This window comes from Alosa pseudoharengus, unplaced genomic scaffold (genome assembly GCF_046254945.1).
Source record: "Alosa pseudoharengus isolate Yale_2024_CS ecotype anadromous, Long Island Sound unplaced genomic scaffold, YU_APseudo_1.1 YU_APseudo_1.1_scf_17, whole genome shotgun sequence".
Taxonomy (NCBI): Eukaryota; Metazoa; Chordata; class Actinopteri; order Clupeiformes; family Clupeidae; genus Alosa; species Alosa pseudoharengus.
Window position 1 is genome coordinate 30,967,169 of NW_027468640.1, and position 18,348 is coordinate 30,985,516.

At 43.5% G+C, this 18,348-nt stretch overlaps 2 protein-coding genes across 2 annotated transcripts in view; one reads left to right on the forward strand and one right to left on the reverse strand.

Moving 5' to 3' along the window:
• The first annotated feature begins 1,769 nt into the window (after nucleotides 1–1,769).
• LOC143127091 (L-serine dehydratase/L-threonine deaminase-like) lies at nucleotides 1,770–4,953 on the forward strand. Its single transcript, XM_076288396.1, has 7 exons — nucleotides 1,770–1,959; nucleotides 2,476–2,515; nucleotides 2,687–2,826; nucleotides 3,082–3,173; nucleotides 3,838–4,065; nucleotides 4,470–4,594; nucleotides 4,757–4,953. Exons 1-7 carry the CDS (start codon nucleotides 1,807–1,809, stop codon nucleotides 4,951–4,953), a joined length of 975 nt encoding a protein of 324 aa, XP_076144511.1. The 5' UTR covers nucleotides 1,770–1,806.
• Nucleotides 4,954–10,403: 5,450 nt separating this feature from the next.
• The window catches only part of hectd4 (HECT domain E3 ubiquitin protein ligase 4), an 80,968-nt gene continuing 73,023 nt past the window's right edge, over nucleotides 10,404–18,348 (reverse strand). Inside the window, exons 72-76 of the mRNA XM_076289303.1 lie at nucleotides 18,210–18,348; nucleotides 17,377–17,546; nucleotides 16,348–16,543; nucleotides 14,491–14,713; nucleotides 10,404–10,958 (exon numbers count right to left, since the gene is read on the reverse strand). The exon at nucleotides 18,210–18,348 is cut by the window's right edge and continues 83 nt beyond it. Of these exons, the coding sequence (XP_076145418.1) occupies nucleotides 10,822–10,958; nucleotides 14,491–14,713; nucleotides 16,348–16,543; nucleotides 17,377–17,546; nucleotides 18,210–18,348 (865 nt within the window). The 3' untranslated portion in view covers nucleotides 10,404–10,821. The remainder of the gene's footprint in view (nucleotides 10,959–14,490; nucleotides 14,714–16,347; nucleotides 16,544–17,376; nucleotides 17,547–18,209) is intronic.

Sequence of the window (18,348 nt, forward strand, 5' to 3'; positions counted from 1 at the left end):
ATCCCTGTCCGAACCGCTCGAAACAAGCTGAATGATCAGCAAGAGTCCATATTCATTAACCTGTTTACCTGTAGGGATAAAGAGACACTGACCGAGTTGCGCAACCGCTGATGTAGGCTACATGGTTTCCCTCTTATAATTCACTTTTCCTACTCCAGATTAAGTGTTCGAAAGCAAGACACCAGACACCATTAGCCTATATAATCGGTGAAGTTAAAACCAATATTTCAAAGATGTATATGCGTATTTGTGTATTAGAAGTATTTTTCTAAAACGGATAGCCTAGTTCCAGAACTTGATTATCAGCTTAATCGCGTTCGATGTCTTTGTAAAACCCAACACAACCCTTCACGCTGACCGCATTTCGTTCTGCATCGCCAAATTGATACAAAAGTTAGTTAGGCTGGTTTAGCCAATAAATGGAATGGGCAATGATAGCCTATTCATTAGGCTGTGCCAAGACGTTACATCATAGGCCTACCACTTAAGAGATTTCTCAACATTGAAGTCTGCAAGTTCTTAAAATGTGTGCAGTCATCAGGTTGGGCTAGATTTGTTGATTGCATGCCAAGTTCGTCTAATATTCACACTCTTAGAACATCGTGTGTCTAAGGAAAATCTTTCTTACAACCACCTTCTCACGCCTGCCCCCCACCCCCAAACTCCAGCCGGATCAGTCAGGTTTGAGTCGTCAACATGACATTTGCTGCGCTAGGCCGTCCGTCTGCGCTTCCTCAGTCTAGACCCCCTTTTGGTAGTGCGGAGCCAAAATAGAAGCGTCCCTTTTGGTAATGTCCAGGTATTGCAAACTATTACTTGAACATCACATTTTAAAATATGTCTAGTCTTAAACATGACTTAACACATTTAGGCTACAGAACGCCGACCATTTTTTATTATTATTTATTGATTAATGGATAATTAGTTGGTTGCTGTCCTGAAAGCGTAGCCTATAGCCTTTTCACTTTTAAACCCAAATTTTCACAGACTTCACGACCCTGCAACTAGGCTACTGTTTTCAGTTGTCTAAAACCGTATAGCCATTGCCTCCCATAAACTCACTACGGATCATCACCATTTCATTGGCCTACGTCAAAGAAAAGGCAACCTAATCTAGCATTTCTTGTCATTTTTAGATCACTAACGCAATAGATTCCGCGTAGATTTCACGGAAATAGGCACCTTTAGTGCCAAAGGGATGGAAATTCCTTATTCGGATGACACTCAGTTCCTTGGCGACCCTAATGAACTTCTTATGACATCAAAAGGGAATGAGGCGTGGTCTGGAGGTGTGCGAAGCGGTCCCGAAGACGATTGGTTGTCCAAGTTCCATCTGTCGCACTAACTCGCACTCGGACGACTCAATATAAACCCACGGGTTTGTGATGAGGGGCACACTGGATTGGAAACTTAAAAGAAACGGAATATTTGCGCTCAGGCTCATCCCAAGTTCTACTTGTTAGGTAAGACCATTTCTCATCCATTTTTCGATACTGTTCATTTCCTGCGTCCATTAGAAAAAAATATTTGTTGGTCAAACAAATGCATAGCAAAATAATTGTTTTTTAACCACGGGATTCCAGTTGGAAATGTATATATTGTTTTTAGCTTTAACATTTTTTAAACGGTCATAACCAAGTCTTCCATTCACTGCTAAATAACAACCATCTTTACTAACTTCAGATATCTGGATCAGAAAGGCCATCATTGCATCATTGCATAATAATTAGGAACTTCCGTCCTCTGACAGAAACTCCTTTGGGCAATTTTTGTTGAGTGCCACTCATCTACCTGACAACATTAGTCATGAAGACCAAGCGCTCCCTTCACGTGGCCACTCCTCTGCGAGAGAGCTTGATCCTGTCCAAGGTGGCTGGCACGTCCATCTACCTGAAGCTGGATTCCGCCCAGCCCACCGGCTCATTCAAGATCAGAGGCATCGGACACCTGTGCAAAACGGTAAGAGACAACTACCGCTGCCTGCTCACTGCGGATTCAATGTGTTACATCACAAACTGCAAAGTGGAAAGTTAAGGAATATAGAAATTGAAATGTAGAATTATGATTTTTGGTTATTAGTTTTTAAGTGACCTGAAGTGACAGTGTAGGATCAGTCATGGTTGTTTACCAAATGGCTGTTGCATGTGCAATGGGTAATGAAAAGACCCAAGTCTGTTGACATGATGGTAGGGGCGAGGGGGGGGGGGGGGGTGAGTGTACTGGTTCAGTGTGTTCCAGTAACAACTAGTCCAGACCAGTTTGAGACGGGTGGTTTAGTCACCATGGCCTAGGTAGTTGGCATGGGCACACTTTGGAATTTGGGTCCCAAAAAAGGGGGATTGATGGGAGGATTGATTATTAAGCTCTGTAGGGCCTCTGTTGTTTTATTAGCCCCAATAAAAGAGTGGCGCTGTGACTCACTGCCTTCTTCTCTTCTCTTCTCTTCTCTTCTCTTCTCTTCTCTCCATCCTGTAGTGGGCAGAGCAAGGATGCATGAGGTTCATCTGCTGCTCAGGTGAGGCCTCTGCTGGGACTCACAAAACTGCTTATTGCTTAGAGAACAAAAGTAAAAGTAAACACTAACTAAAAAAAGTCAACAGTGTGGGCACTTTTACAGATTATACTGTATAATGGCCATACATATTCTGACTTGTGTCATAATCATCTCCTTTCTCTGTTACCACAGGTGGTAATGCTGGGATGGCAGCAGCCTACTCTGCTCGTAAACTAGGGTTGCCCGCTACCATCGTGGTGCCCAGCGTCACCCCTGCCCAGACAGTCCAGAGGCTCAAGGACGAGGGGGCAGACGTGATCATCCACGGCAAAGTGAGTAATGGCCTGCCAGCTGATGTTATTTCAGTACCAAAAAGAACAATAAGCCACTGTTGCATTTGGTGATGTATGGACATACATGCTTTCACTTTAACTCAGTTTTATTCAAAGCATCTGACTAAACAAACTAAAAAAATACTTCAGAGTGACTCAAACATGATTATGATAATAAACTAGCCTGAAAAAACACAGGCTCCTAATGCAGGCTTCCAGGTGTCTAATGTTGCTCTGTGTATTCCCATGGTACAGGCTCTTAATGAAAGCATTGAATACGGCCAGCAGCTCGCAGCTAATAACCCAGACTGGGTCTTCATCTCGCCCTTCGACGATCCCCTTATTTGGTGAGCGCTTATAGAGACCACTGTATCTGTATCTGTCATTCACACACTGACATGAGATATACTGTATCACTGCACTTTGAAACACCTCCTACTGCATTGTACTCATTGGTACAATATTCTGGAGCATAGCTTGAGGGAGAAATAGAGTCAGTGATCATAAAGATAAGGGGAGGTGAAGATAGTAATAATAGCTAATATAGTATTGATAAGGGGTTCCTAAAGTGCAGTTAAGGGAGGATTGTGACATTGTGCAAGTACAATCATGAAGACAAATTACTCTGCTGAAGAATGTACTTTCACTACCCTGAGTGAAGCACAGCTGCAGAAAAACTGCCTTCATGACGTCACTGATATCCTCTGTAGATAGCTTGGGCCAATTTGTAGTGTTACATAGATTCGATTTAGTGTATCTGGATCAGTGGGTTTTTTTTTTTGCTTTTCCTTTGTAAGTCTTATACATTTCATTTACTTTTTTACTGGTGTGGTTCTTTTTAACAAAACAACCCTTGCATTAGTGAAAGTGAAAGTTGACTTAATGGTCAGTCTTGACACTGCTGGGGCAATGTGTTATAGATATGAAATAATCAGGGGCGATGTGTTATTGATATGAAGTAATCAGGTTTCTGGACGTAGACTCACCTGTTCTTGTTGTCTGTGTTGGCAGGGAGGGCCACACGTCCCTGGTCAAGGAGCTGGAGTCCGAGATGGAGGAGAAGCCGGGAGCGGTCATTCTGTCTGTCGGGGGTGGGGGTCTCCTGAACGGGGTGGTGATGGGCCTGCAGCGTGCCGGCTGGGACGACGTCCCCATCATCGCCATGGAGACCGTGGGGGCGCACAGCCTAAACGCCGCCATGAAGGCCGGAGAGCTCGTCACGTTGCCAGGCATCACCAGGTGAGGACACCTCACACGTGTCACAACGCACACTGGACCAGTGAGAAGGAATACAGAGGGTATAGTCACAAACATGTTATTGCGTTTCAGAGATAAATAACCAAAAGTCAATGGTCCCCAATGTGTATAATGGGCAGTCTAGCATGTCGCATGCTTACATATGTATAGGGCTGTGACATGTCACATTTAAGACTGCCATCATCATTCAAATAAACTCCCAATGTGTCACCTTATTTTTCTCGGTCAGACCTTAAATTCCAGACTGTGCAAAGTTAGAGGAAGCAGTTGCACAGCTAATTTTCTTGACCAGGAACTAAAAGCAAACCACACAAATGTAGTAGGGTCGTTTTCTGTACTGGAAGAAATGTTTCCTCTGACCTCTCCATCCTGCTCTCTCTCTGCAGCATTGCCACAACGCTGGGCCTGACGCGGGTTTCTGCACAGACCATGAAGCTGGTAAAAGAACACACAGTCTACTCCATGCTCGTCACGGACCAGGAAGCCGTACGTGCAGCAGAGCGGTTCGTCGGTAAGAACAAAGCCTGTAGAAATAAATACCAAGGCAAAAAAATATCATCTGGTCCCACCCACTTCCATAATTGCTGCCAACTGACCACTCAGCAATATTTCCACACCTACGTCCATTCACTGGTGCATCTAACAGCATCTCTCTCTCTCTCTCTCTGTCCAGACGATGAAAAGGTGTTGGTGGAGCCGGCCTGCGGGGCAGCCCTGGCCGCCGTCTACTGTGACATTGTCCGACGGCTGCAGTCGGAGGGCAAGCTGGCGCAGCAACTTGGTCCCGTGGTGGTTGTGGTGTGTGGCGGCAACAACATCAGCCTGGAGCAGCTCCGCCTCTTCAAGAAACAGCTGGGCATGAATTTCTAGAGCTGGGGACTCCAAAAAAAAAAAGAAACTCTTAAAAAAAAAAACCCTGTTGTCTTAACTATCTGGGAACAAAGACTGACAACTGACCCCCCCCCCCCCCAAAATCATTCCAGAAATGTTGTGCCCCTTGACTTGACCCCAAGTGACCATCCTACTCTTCTTGAAACAGCTTTTTGTCTGGCTGGACAAATGTACACTTTGTCACTATCAAATGGCTTTATAAGATGATGTGTGTTGATGTATGAAAGATTAACATCAAATAGCTAACTGACATTATTTAATGTTTTTTTTCACTGGACTTATATGTGACTGCTCATAATCTTTTTGAATGTTTTGTGTAGTTGCTAAAATATTTAGGTGTGTAGATATGTTTTATAATGCACGTGTCGGCCTCTGAAATGAATGGGGCTATACTGTACTCTTCTTTCTCTCTATTTTTGTACATGTTCTATTTAAAAGGAAAACAAATAAATAAATTATACTGTTCTTAAAAATGTGCTTGGTTTGCTTTGCATATACAAATACAGACTGTAAGATTAACTAAGGCAAGATTTATGCCTTAGAATGAATTAACAACATATTTAAAAAAAAAAGGCAAAACTTTAGATGATGAATAAAGGGAAATTACCTCATTCTTAGGATGAAGGGAAGGTTAGAGTATAAGAGCCTTAAAGGTGTGCGTAAGCAGGTTGACCACGTAACAGTCTCTTCTTATCAGGGGAGATTGAGAACACCTGATAGCAAGGAAATCTAGTACATTTGACAAAGCTTTACAAAAATATTGTGATAAACTAAAAATAACTGGCTACATAAGGTTGTTTGCACTTAGATGATTGACTAGCAGGACTAGGACATTTGTTTGTATAATTGCAATGATAACCTTGACTCCCTCACATAAAAGAAAGAATTAAATAAAATTATATAAATATAATTACATGCTGCCAATAGTGACACAGGTGTTGCGTGGCAAGTATGGTATCTTGACAAAATGCTTAACAGCTAGGAGTCAGGCTGAATGAAACTGCATACAGATGGTTGCAAAAGTATTCAACCCCTTTGAAACCAACCCATTTTCAAAACTTTAAAAATATACCAACATATTTGTTCAATCAGTGCTATTATTATGAACATTAATATTTTCTATGATTTTCAAGAGTATTTCTTCTGGTTAAGATTAAAAATGAATATATCTATTAATCAATCATGTGCGATTTGCATAGGGAATTAAAGGCGCTCTAAGTGATGTTATGCCATTTCTAAGCTGAAACATTTGTCACATACAGCAAACATCACCTCACCATCCGCTAGCTGCATGTGCCCTGAATACACTGTAAAAAAATGTGGTCTCTGTGGACAGCCCAGGCTCCAAAAGGCAACAAAAACAACCTGGTCCAGCCTGGACCATAAAAACATAAACTGTTACAGCCTATCAACGTTGAGATGTGCGTTTAGGAGTTTCAATTGCACGGGAGGGAGGCGGAGGGAGCAGCGAGCTAGCTCTGTTTTATTTGAACGTCAATAGAAGTGACGTTATCCAACATCGCTTAGAGCGCCATTATTTTGAGTTCTAGATGAGAAATTATTCTTACAGTACAGAGGTGCCACTTATTTGACCTTAACTGGCTATAATTATAACAGAACAGAAGTGAAGATCAAAAAGACAAAGTGATTCAAATGATTTCAAGGAAAATACAGAATTTTTTTTTCTGACATTCCAAGTGATTTCCTATGTCCAATTGAACAGTACACCCAGCCCAAGGTAGAAGTTGCGACACACCACCCAGATGCTTTATAGAAAAGGTGGACCCCTAGAGGATTATATTAACTAGGGACAGAAGCCACCACAGTCCAGCCATTACCCCAAAAACTACAGAGTTCAGCAGATAAAACTGAGGTGCTGATAGGGGTTGATCATAAGAGCTATCCCATATCCCAACTGGATTACAGTGGAGGATGGCAAAGGGACATAATCATTTAAAAGATCAACATTAAAGCATGTTGGATTGTGCTGAAGATATTGGGAAAGGTTTTGTGGTCACAGGGCATTGAAATAGACCTTTTTGGCCAATCCCCAAAACACTACATGTAATGTAAATCTAACCATTGCATGAGGCGCAATTGGAGCGGCTCAATAACTGTAACGGGACTATTCTAGAATGACAGTCAAAGCCTTGCTAAAAAATACTAAAGTAAAATAAAAATCAACTAATAGTCTTTAGCACTACAATGCAAGACCATTATCCGTCGACCTAGACATTTTGTATAAATTCTACAAAGAGAAACTGGTGGAAAATACAACCGAACAATATAAAAAGCTGGTAGGGTCTCACATCAAATTAATTAGGTTTGTTACCATCAAAGGGGTTCTTTTTACAAATGTTAATGTATAGGGGTTGAATACGTATGTAAACAGGATACCCGAGTTAAATAATAAATCCAATGAAAGACAAATATATGTAGATCTCTTTTCTGATCAGGATAATGGTGATGATTTGCTGTTTAGAGATCAATGTTTACAATCCACGGTGCTCTAAAGATAACTCAGTAGAATGGTCTTGAACAGTTTGATTGACAGATTTATCTTCACTGCTGTCATGCCTCAATTGATAAGTCCCTACCAATGCCAAAGGGTCAATTTACAACACCAGATGTGATCAATGATCTGGTAGTTACTGGGTAGCTACTCTGCATCTGCTTATAGGAGTGATTTATCATATTTTAAATGCTTACTCATAACACATAATACTATGAGCTTTGATGCCATACACATTTAGGTTATTCATGTTGACATGAAAACACTCCAGTTAAATATGAACTGGATTATTTTCTTGCATGATAGCACAGTGGAGTCAGATTTCCAAAGTGTGGAATTGAATGACAGAGAGAGCATTAATTCCAGTGCTGGGTCAATAGGTCACTGCCACAGAGATCCCGTGAAGCCAAGCCCACAACCAAGCCCTGTAAAGTGATTGCTTGAGAGGGGACTGCCCCTGAAGGGAGTGCAGAAATTACGACAGCTGGTCAGCTGGTGTGTGTGTGTGTGTGTGTATGTGTCTCAGACAGGACAGTAAAAAAAAAAAAAACATTCCTAGAATACCATCCAGTGACCACTCTCTACTGTAAATATAGGGTGTGAGGGACAGTGTGCTTGACAGTGACTTGCAAAGTAAAAACAGGGGTCTAAAAGAGGGAGCAACTAACGTGGGGTGCAGTGGGTTGTTACCAGCTAGAACTGGCCTGCTTTAGAACCCAGCACCATGAAAAGCCTTGAGGGGCCCCCCTAACACTTCTGACATAGTCCTTTTCATCATTATCTGTGTTAACAACTGAGGTCTTACATAACACGCTGATGAGAAACGGGAACAAGCCCTCACGGAGTCAGTTGGGGGGAAAAACCATTTAGTCTGGGACTACTGAGTTGAACCAAGATGGACACAACATGTCCATCACACCCAGCACACACATTCACACTAAATAAATCAGGAAGGAACATACTGTGCAGGAAATCAGCACAATCTACCCACAATGGATAGCTGTTAATCAGACACTCAGGGAAACAGGACAGCCTTACAACAAGACATCTTTATTGTTGTGACACAGAATTCCTGAACTCCATTTTGTCTTTCCATGTTTGTTTGTATTTTTTGTTGTTGTTCTTGTTCTTTTATTACCTCCAGTACAGTCCGTTTGCCCCGTTGGCACGCGGGACTCCAGATGAGCAGAGGCAAGACAGGAAAAACATTTTAAGTTAATGCAACCATAAATAATTATAATAAATATCAAGTAAATGTACAGCACACATCCACTCATCGGTTCACGGCTTTGCGCAGAGGTCCCTTTGTTTTGTTTTGTTGTTATGTTTGTTTGTTTGGCCTCTCCTCGTGTGACCCCATGTAATACAGTACGGGGCCAGAGAGAGAGAGAGAGAGAGAGAGAGAGAGAGAGAGGGATGAGAACGGGCGCAAAAGAGAGAGATAGAGATGGAGATAGAAAGTCAGTTGAGGAGGTGGGAGGGGGGGATCCAAACTAGCCAGGGCTGACCACTGAGATCACCTTTTCAAACTCCGAAAACAGGGATGAGTGGACAGCATTGCTACCCCCTATTCCCCAAAACCCTTTTCCTCCGGGTCGGTTGAGAGGGGGATTCGCTGGACACCTTTGGTCAGCGCCAGTGGTCTCCTCCAGGTTGAGACATCTCCACTGGGACTCAGCACAAATGCTTTTTACCAAGAGTATAAGAGTGAATGGTAAAATCCTTTTTCGCGATACAATAGTTTAAAGCCGTATATTACTGTTTATCTGGTGCTCCAAACAAAAGGGGAAAAAAGAACATAACTCCAACAAAGAAACATCAAATTAAAAAATAAAACCTTAATATATATTTTTCTCTTTACCCGGGGTTAGGAAAAAATGTGAAATGAGAAAAAAGGGCAAACACCCCCCCCCCCCCCCCCACACACACACACACACACACTTTAAACACAGAAGCGTTTTAACATGTGTAATTATTTAAACACCTAAATATTTTGGTTTTCAAGAAAGAAAAAAAAAGTTAAAAAGGCAACCCCCCCCTCCCCATGTCCCGGCCTGAAGTGTGCGTGAGGGCCGTTCAGTTCAAGTGTTTCAGGAGGGAGGGGGAGGTTGGTGCGCCCGCGTCCAGCAGCACTCTGGAACTCTTCTCTCCTAGGACAGCAGCACAACACTGATCTAGAAATCCGAGGCAGATCCGGCAAACTGACCCCCCCCCCCCCCACCCCACCCCACCTCACTCCAACCATGCCCCCCCCCCGCCCTCGGAATAGGGCCTGAGCAGGACTGAACCTGGCAACCTCCGTCAGACAGTTCAGAGGCAAAAGTTATCTGCCAACACTACGTTGACTCAGCAGGGCCGGCTTGGGCTAAAAATCTCTTCACAGCTGCAGCGACCAGTAAAAGAAAAAATGTAAAACAAAAAGAAAAAAAAATGTATAACAACTCAAGTAGCAACAGAATATATTACTATAACTTCTCTTTGTACATTTCTTATATACCCTCTGTATAGATGAATAAAATATATGCACCCTTTCAATATAGGCAGATAGTTTTGTCCTGAAGCGGCACACCTCGGAGAGCTGGTTCTGTACAGGGTCTTATACATCTAGTCCACATGCTGTAGTCAGAGTCGCAAAAGCCAGTGCTTAGCGGGACAAAGTTCCTCTGGGTTGTGTGGGGTTTAAACCCATGGCAAAAGGCCAACTGCCAAAGCCTCTTCCCCCATAGGCACTCCATCACGCGGTCAGTTCTCCACCTCAATCCATCCCGTTTCTGGCCTTCGCACTGCAGTATACTGGCTGTCAACAGACCCCCCCACTCCTGCATTTAAAGCTGAGAATCAACATTGCACTGAATAAAAAGGCCTGACGCAAATAAAATTGCTCTCTGTGGCAGACAGAGAGCGACAGAGAGGGGGGGGGGGGGGGGGGGGTCAGGTCGGAGGGAGAAAAAAAGAGAGGGAAGAAAGAACAAAAGGGAGAAGAGGTGGATTAAATAAAAGAAATAATAGCGATGGAGAGTAACAGACGGTGGCGTTATCTTCCTTTCCTTATCCACCTCCTTGAGCTGAGCTGAGAAGATTCATCAGACGAGAGAGAAGAACAGTCCGATATCAATCCAGCCATTTGGTCGCGTCCAGTTTTGGTATAAGGGAAACAGCAGGAGCGAGGGAACAAACGCAAGAAACAGTAAAGACTCCAGTAGACTGCACTTCTGTTGCCTCCTCGTCGGGGGCCGTATAGAGTCCTGTTGGTGGGAGAGGATGAGGGTGTGGGTGTAGGTGTGATGGGAGGGTGGGTGAGGGGGTAAGAGAGGGGGAGGGGGGGGGGGTTGAGGTTAGCCACTGAGGGGGTCCTCGCGGTAGTGGATGGCGTAACGGAGCTTCTCCAGCATCACGTCCAGAGAGGAGTACTGTGGCAGCTTCACCATGAACATGCAGGTCTCCACGCGGATGTAGCGCGAGTCCGGCGAGCCTGATGAACACACACACACACACACACACACACACACACACACACACACACACACACACACACACACACACACACACACACACACACACACACACACACACACACACACACACACACACACACACACACACACACACACACACACACACACACACACACACACAAAATCACCATAACAATTCAATCTCAACACAAAAAATAAGCACATTTCACTCTCAACGTAACTTCTACACTAATAAAGTTCTATAGTCCACGATTCTGCCAGACCGGGTCATCAGGTGGGAATGACAGATAAAGCTGTGTGTCATATGCATAACAGTGATATGAGAGTGCGCTGTGCGAGTGGGTGGTGTAAAGAGAAGGGGTCCTAGCACCGAGCCCTGGAGCACCTCTGTGGTGAGGTAGTGAGGTAAGTGAGGCGGTACGATAGTTCTCAACCTGAACAGGGTTGAAAGAGGGTTTGTTAAGTAGCAGGAGGTTAGTGAAGCATTTATCACATGCTAGATAGCTGGTGTGATGGTAGGGCTAATAGACTGAAGTAGGTCGGTTGGTATAGGGTCCAACGGACATATTTTGTCAGTGTGGATTTCACATGGAAGAAATACTGAGGATGACTGCTTTAAAATCATACGGGCTCTTCAATTTCACACAATCTTTGAATACAGTTAGGATCCTCAGGCAAAGATATTGTACAAAACACATAATAATTGAAACCCTAATTCAAGTCCAGTGCATAATTATAGAGAATTAAGAGAATCATAAGGCTATGTATCTTGAAGTTCCTGTGTGTAACAAACTTGATGTGCCTAAATATCTTCAACCTCAAATATGCTGCTAATGAGGAATTAGAATTGTTATTTAGACGACGTGAGCTTCTCCTGTGGAATGTAGAAGGGAATGCTACAAGGGAATTCAAACACACCTAACACCTTACCATTTATTGATGTCATTGTGGTGACTATGTGACACCTGACGGTACATTGAGGCAATGATAATTGCCTCTTATTTTTCTTATTTCTTATTTTTACTGCCTTCAAAAGTTTCTTATATCAAAAAGGAGATATCAATTATTAACAATGACAAGGCAGCTGGAATCTGCCACTTTCTCTCTCTCCCCCCCCCCTCTCTCTTGTGCGTTTTTATATGAATATATAAAATTGAATAAATACACAATCAACATCAACATCAAGATAACTTGTTTCTTTTGACTTTGAATTTGATTGATTTATGGTAAAATATGTAAGTGTATCAGTTTCTGTTTTCTATCCTTTTCCACTTGATAAAATCCATATTTATTTCCATCAATCCATTTAGAAAAATCCGAGGCACCTACGATTCTAAATCTGATCAGACCCCATTGTGAGTTTCTCTACCAAAATTGATGCTTTTAGCAGTATTTGACACTGTTGATCACAATATTTTACTACACAGACTAGAACACTGGGTTGGATTTACAGGCATAGTTATCAGCTGGCTAAAATCATATCTACAAGAAAGGAGCTTCTTTGTTGCCATCGGAAACTGTACCTCAACACCAACGTCCTTGACCTGTGGTGTTCCCCAGGGGTCGATCTTGGGGCCACTATTATTCAACCTCTATATGCTCCCACTTGGACAAATCATTCAAAATAATTTGATTTCATATCATAGCTATGCAGATGACACTTAGCTCTATCACTAAACGACTATGGTCCTCTTGAATCTATGTGTCAGTGTATAGAACAAATCAACACCTGGATGTCTCAAAATTTTCTTCAGCTGAACAAAGAAAAAACTGAAGTAATTATATTTGGTAAAAATGAGGAAAGACTTAGGGTTGCCACTCTCCTTGACACAAAAGGGTTGAAGGCAAATGATACTGTTAAAAATCTTGGTGTATTAATTGACAGTGATCTAAATTTCAACAGCCACATGAAAGCGATAACTAAATCAGCTTTTTACCACCTCAAAAATATTGCCAAACTCAGAGGGCTGATGTCAAAACATGACTTAGAAAAACTCATTCATGCATTTATCTCCAGCAGGGTTGATTACTGCAATGGACTGTTCACAGGCCTTCCTAAAAAGACTATTAAACAGCTTCAGGTGATACAAAATGCAGCAGCTAGGATTTTAACAAAAACTAAAAGAACTGACCACATTACTCCAATTCTTAAGTCCTTGCACTGGCTTCCAGTAAGTCACAGAATTGACTTTAAAGCACTATTGCTTGTTTATAAATCAGTAAATGGAGCAGGACCTAAATACTTGTCAGACATGCTTCAGCAGTACACACCTTCTCGTCCTCTCAGGTCCCAGGTGAAAAACCTGCTCGTAAAACCTACAGTTAGAACTAAACATGGTGAAGCAGCTTTTAGCTGCTATGCGGCTCAGCTGTGGAACCAACTTTCGGATGACATCAAAAAGGCCCCAACTGTAGCCAGTTTTAAATCTAGACTTAAGACCAAACTGTTCTCAGATGCTTTCTGCTAACTGTGCCGAGTTACAAATTCTGAATCTGCCTTGATAATTATTCTACTTTGTCTTTTATTACTTTTTTTTTTATTGTTTTTATTTTATTTTTTTTACTATTTTGCCTTTGTTTTTGCTTACTAATTATTCTTTATTTTTAAATGATTTTACCATGTGTCTTATGTTTTTCTTTTTATTATTTTACCTTTTAACTATTCTTTGACTATATTGCCCTTCTATGCTTTTATTTGTTATTATTGTTTGGTTTTGTTTATGTAAAGCACATTGAATGACCTCTGTGTATGAAATGCGCTATATAAATAAACTTGACTTGACTTGACTTGACTATCATAAAACAATCAATTTTTATAAAAGAAATTGAGCTTAACCACTCTATTAATGTGCTTGCAAACTGGATTAGAATTGCGGACAGCTTCTGTACCGTCTAAGTGTCCTGGACCATGAAACAGTATCTTCTTTTTGTTCAGCTGAACGTCTTCACAATTCACATACAGTAATTTTATGTAAGCCCTTGTTTCTTCACTTAGTATGCATGTTACTGCAGTGCACCGCCCAGCTGATAAACAATCTCAAGATTTCCTTCCTTGAAAGGAAAAACTCACATCTCCTTTAAAGTACAATACGAGGCTCTGTGGTGCAGATAGCTAACTGCTAAAACAAGGGACACTTTGAGCTGTGTGATGACACTGCAGCGGGTGTTCTTACCAGCTGATAGTGGAGGAGAGCACAAAACGTGCAATGGGACGAGATAGTGCCGAATAGGGCTGTGTGTGTGTGTGTGTGTGTGTGTGTGTGTGTGTGTGTGTGTGTGTGTGTGTGTGAGGACGAGTAAGCATTGTGGATGGAACATATTTAAATATATACACACATAAAACTATCCCAATCACTTGCCACTCACATACTGTATAACTGGAGAGTCAAGCTAGCTAAAACCCAATAAGCTCCATAAAACACAGATAGGCAGACACACAGAGATACACATGTACTTGCTCTCAATCTCTCTCTCTCACACAAACACACACACACACACAGACACACACACACAGATAGACAGACTCACCGACGGCACCATCAGGAGGGGCGATTTTCATGGGGTAGGGGGGCACGTGGGCAGTGTCAGGGCCGCCGTCCTTGCAAGGGCAGGTGAAGGGGATGCGCTCCTGGTTGCAGGCAAACTTGATGAACTTGCACAGCTCCTCCTGGGTGAACATCTCCAGAGCCGTCCAGAAGTACTCGATGTGCTGGTCCGTCTCCATCAGACCCACCTGGTACATGGTGTGAGCCTGAGGAGAGGGGGGTCGGGGGTTAAGGTCAAATAATGTGTTTATTATAAACTAAATTGTGTTCATATTAATATATTATTCTAACATTATATATCTATTATATATGACAACTTGGTGTTCCTGTGGCTCATCAGGTAAGAAAGATGCAAACAGCTAAATCATCAATTTCCAGGCAGTACTGGTTGGTTCAGTGAGTATATAAGAAATATAAAAATAGCTATCCGGCGTGTTCAAGAAAGGTTGAAAGAGAGATAGGAGATAGAGCAATAGGTTGCTATTGCTATGTAGAAAAGACTGGTTTGAACCAAAAAGAGTCATAAATATATAACTGTGCGTGCTAATGGACCGGTTATCAGGCCATTGCCCTGCATGTACTGTAACGGTAATCCTCTTCAGGACTCACACTTCCTTTGTCTACCTTTGTCTCCTTGACCAATCTTTTATGAACTAGTTTCACGGCGACTTGGGTGACAGGAGATTTCTCTGGCCGATGTTTGATAAGCGCCTGGTATGATCTGATAGTGTGGCTGTTGAGTTGTAAAAGAGGCTAAAAACAGCACAGCCGGGTGTGATGACGGTAGTGTGGTGTGAAGGGGAGCCAGAGAGAATATGTTCCAGAGGTGAAGTTCACAAGTACACTGTGAACGCTGGTACACACTCCTTTCACTCAGATGGCTGGGGGGGACAGGTGAGATGCCATGGAGATAGGCACCATGCCATTCAATGAGACAATTACACAAGATTCTTATGCAGATCTGAACAAGCACACTGGGGCATCGGTGACTGGGGGTGTCCGCATGCATTCACTTAAAAGAGAAATCCAGCCGATTTTAACATGGATCTTGATCGCTAGACGCCGCCAAGTACTGTCGATAGGAAAAAGGCACGTTTAGATGATGCCCCCAGACCTAGCATTGTAGTAGCTCAATGGGAGTACTGGCTATTAGCTGCAGCTACTCCAGTTCGGTAGCACCGATATTGGTCGTTATTTTTCCTATCGACAGCACTCGGTGACGTCTAGCCATCAAGATCTATGTAAAAATCGGCCGGATTTCTTCTTTAATGGAAAAATGGAAGCAACTGTTCCATGGAATAAGCAGGTACTCTGTAGTGCTCAACACACTAATAATGTAACAGAGCTTTGTGATGGTGAAACTCTTGGAAATGTAAGGAAAGGCACAATATTAAACACCATACTTACCATGAAACTCTATGTTTATCGATATAAATAAGATTATTATATTATCAGGGCTTGAAGCAAGGATGATTTCCATGCCTGAAGTTACCAGAGAGTTAAAGCTGGTATATGCATTATTCATTTTCAAAACAGCCTGGCCCACACCTAAGATCAGGCTCAGTCTCTGAGACTTTTAAGCCCTGTATTATATTAGAAGTATAGTTCTCACAGACAAATTCATGGAAGAATTCAGATTTCTTCCACAAGCTAATCCAAACGCATTCACTTGCACCCACAAGAGGTGCTCCAAACCCAAATGAATTTCGATAGCCAGTGTCCAGGCCACAAAGTGCTGCATTGAATCGCAGCACAACACAGTACCATTCTTATCGTGTGACGCTTGCGTGTGTGTGTGTAGCTGATCCCAGTACAGGTGAGTGGGCTGCTGAGGGCTCACCTTGAGGAACTCCAGGTTGATGTAGGGCAGGCCGCAGGTGCGCAGCTCCATCTCCAGCGGGCTGAGCATGGTGAGCAGCTGCAGGGGGATGATGGAGCTGAGGCCCGCCCGCACCGCCGCCATGCACTCTGCATTCTGCAGCTCCCGCAGACGCAGCGCACGCACCGCCCGCGCATACACGTCCTTATTCTCCCAGCTGGAGAGCACACACACACATACACACACACATACACACACACATACACATACACACACACACATACACACACACACACACACACACACACACACACACACACACCACACACACACCACACACACAGACACGCACACATACACACACACACCACACACACACACACCACACACACACACACACATACACACACATACACACACACACACACAGACAGACACACACATACACACACATACACACACCACACACACACGCACACAGACACACACACACACATAGACACATACGCACGCACGCACGCACACCACACAACACAACACACACCCTCACACACACACATGCATGCACAGACAGACACACACACACCACAGACAGACACACACACACACAGACACACACACAGACAGACACACACAGACACAGAGACACACCACACACACACAGACAGACACACAGACAGACACACACACGCACACACAGACAGACACACACACACACACACACACACACACCACACACACACACACACACAGACACAGACACACACCACACACACACACACACACACAGTGAGAAACAAAATACTAGTAGTGAGTGTCCCAGACACATACACTCTCATTGGTTAATAAAACTACAAGCAAACTTATATTGGGCATAATATATGTTTATGTTTCTTGGCAGACATTTTTGTCCAAAGTGACTTACAAAAATAGCAATCAACATTACATTAGCATAAAAACAAAATGTTTAAAGTTTACACTGATGACCCTTAGGTCAGCAAACGCATACAGGTGGCACCACACTTCTCCAAGTCCACATCACATCCGTACCTGACGGCCAGGTGGCGTCCACCGGAACACAGCTCCACCTCCTCCCCGGTCATGGTGATGTAGGTGAAGGTGCAGCAGGGCCTGCTGGGCGAGTCGGGGCTCTCGCCGGACGAGTGGTTCTGGGACGCGATCTCCGCACACAGCGCCTCCAGCTCCGCCTCGTCCGTCACCTGCGGGGGAGCAAAGGTCAAGGTTGAAGGGTCAGGAGCAGGGCGAGGGCAGCGGTGAGGGAGGAGTCCAGGGAGCAGAGGGGTCAGAGAGGGAGAACTAGCGGTGGGAAACGGGTTTGATGATGATGACTACAGTGGACATAAAGAAGACGGGGTGGGGGTGGGGGGGGGGGGTATTTTACAATTAATTTACAATTAATTAACTCTCTTTGGATTCAATTTCCCACATTTGATAAGTCCCTGTTTGATGATGGGTATGGTGTCTGTGTGTGAGCTAGTGTTTGAATGAGCTAGTGTTGGAAGAGAGAGTAAAAGAGAGAGAGAGAGAGAGAGAGAGAGAGAGAGAGAGAGAGAGAGAGAGAGAGAGAGAGAGAGAGAGAGAGAGAGCAGATGCAGTCAGACAACACCTGAGGACTGGACACTAGGAAAGCGTGACTGGAATCAGTCTGGGTTGCCAGTCACGGATGGTCAAAATGATGTTCAACTCTACTAAGGTAACGCTTGGAGTAGTATCATGCAAAGCAGGATTTTTTGGTGAAATTTGTCCATACATTTCTGACTATTGCTGTGCACTTTCAAACTTCACACAAATCAATGCAACTGTGAAAGTGTGCATGAGTGACCTAGATAGAAATTCTGTGTGTGTGTGTGTGCGCGTCTTACACTCTCAAACTTCTTGACGTAGTTGTAGGTGAGCAGGTCGGCCTCCTGCAGGTCAGCGTCAGGGTCGAGTGGCTCGCCCACCAGGCCCTTCCAGAAGGATCCGAGCAGGTCGAGCGGCAGCGGCACGTCGGCCCGGATG

What these genes read in the sequence shown, in the direction of transcription:
- LOC143127091 (XM_076288396.1), top strand. Translation starts at nt 1,807, where the DNA reads ATGAAGACCAAGCGCTCCCTTCACGTGGCCACTCCTCTGCGAGAGAGC. An exon ending in ACGTGATCATCCACGGCAAA is followed by an intron (nt 2,827 to 3,081) that starts GTGAGTAATGGC and finishes CCCATGGTACAG; the next exon opens with GCTCTTAATGAAAGCATTGA. An exon ending in ACGTTGCCAGGCATCACCAG is followed by an intron (nt 4,066 to 4,469) that starts GTGAGGACACCT and finishes CTCTCTCTGCAG; the next exon opens with CATTGCCACAACGCTGGGCC.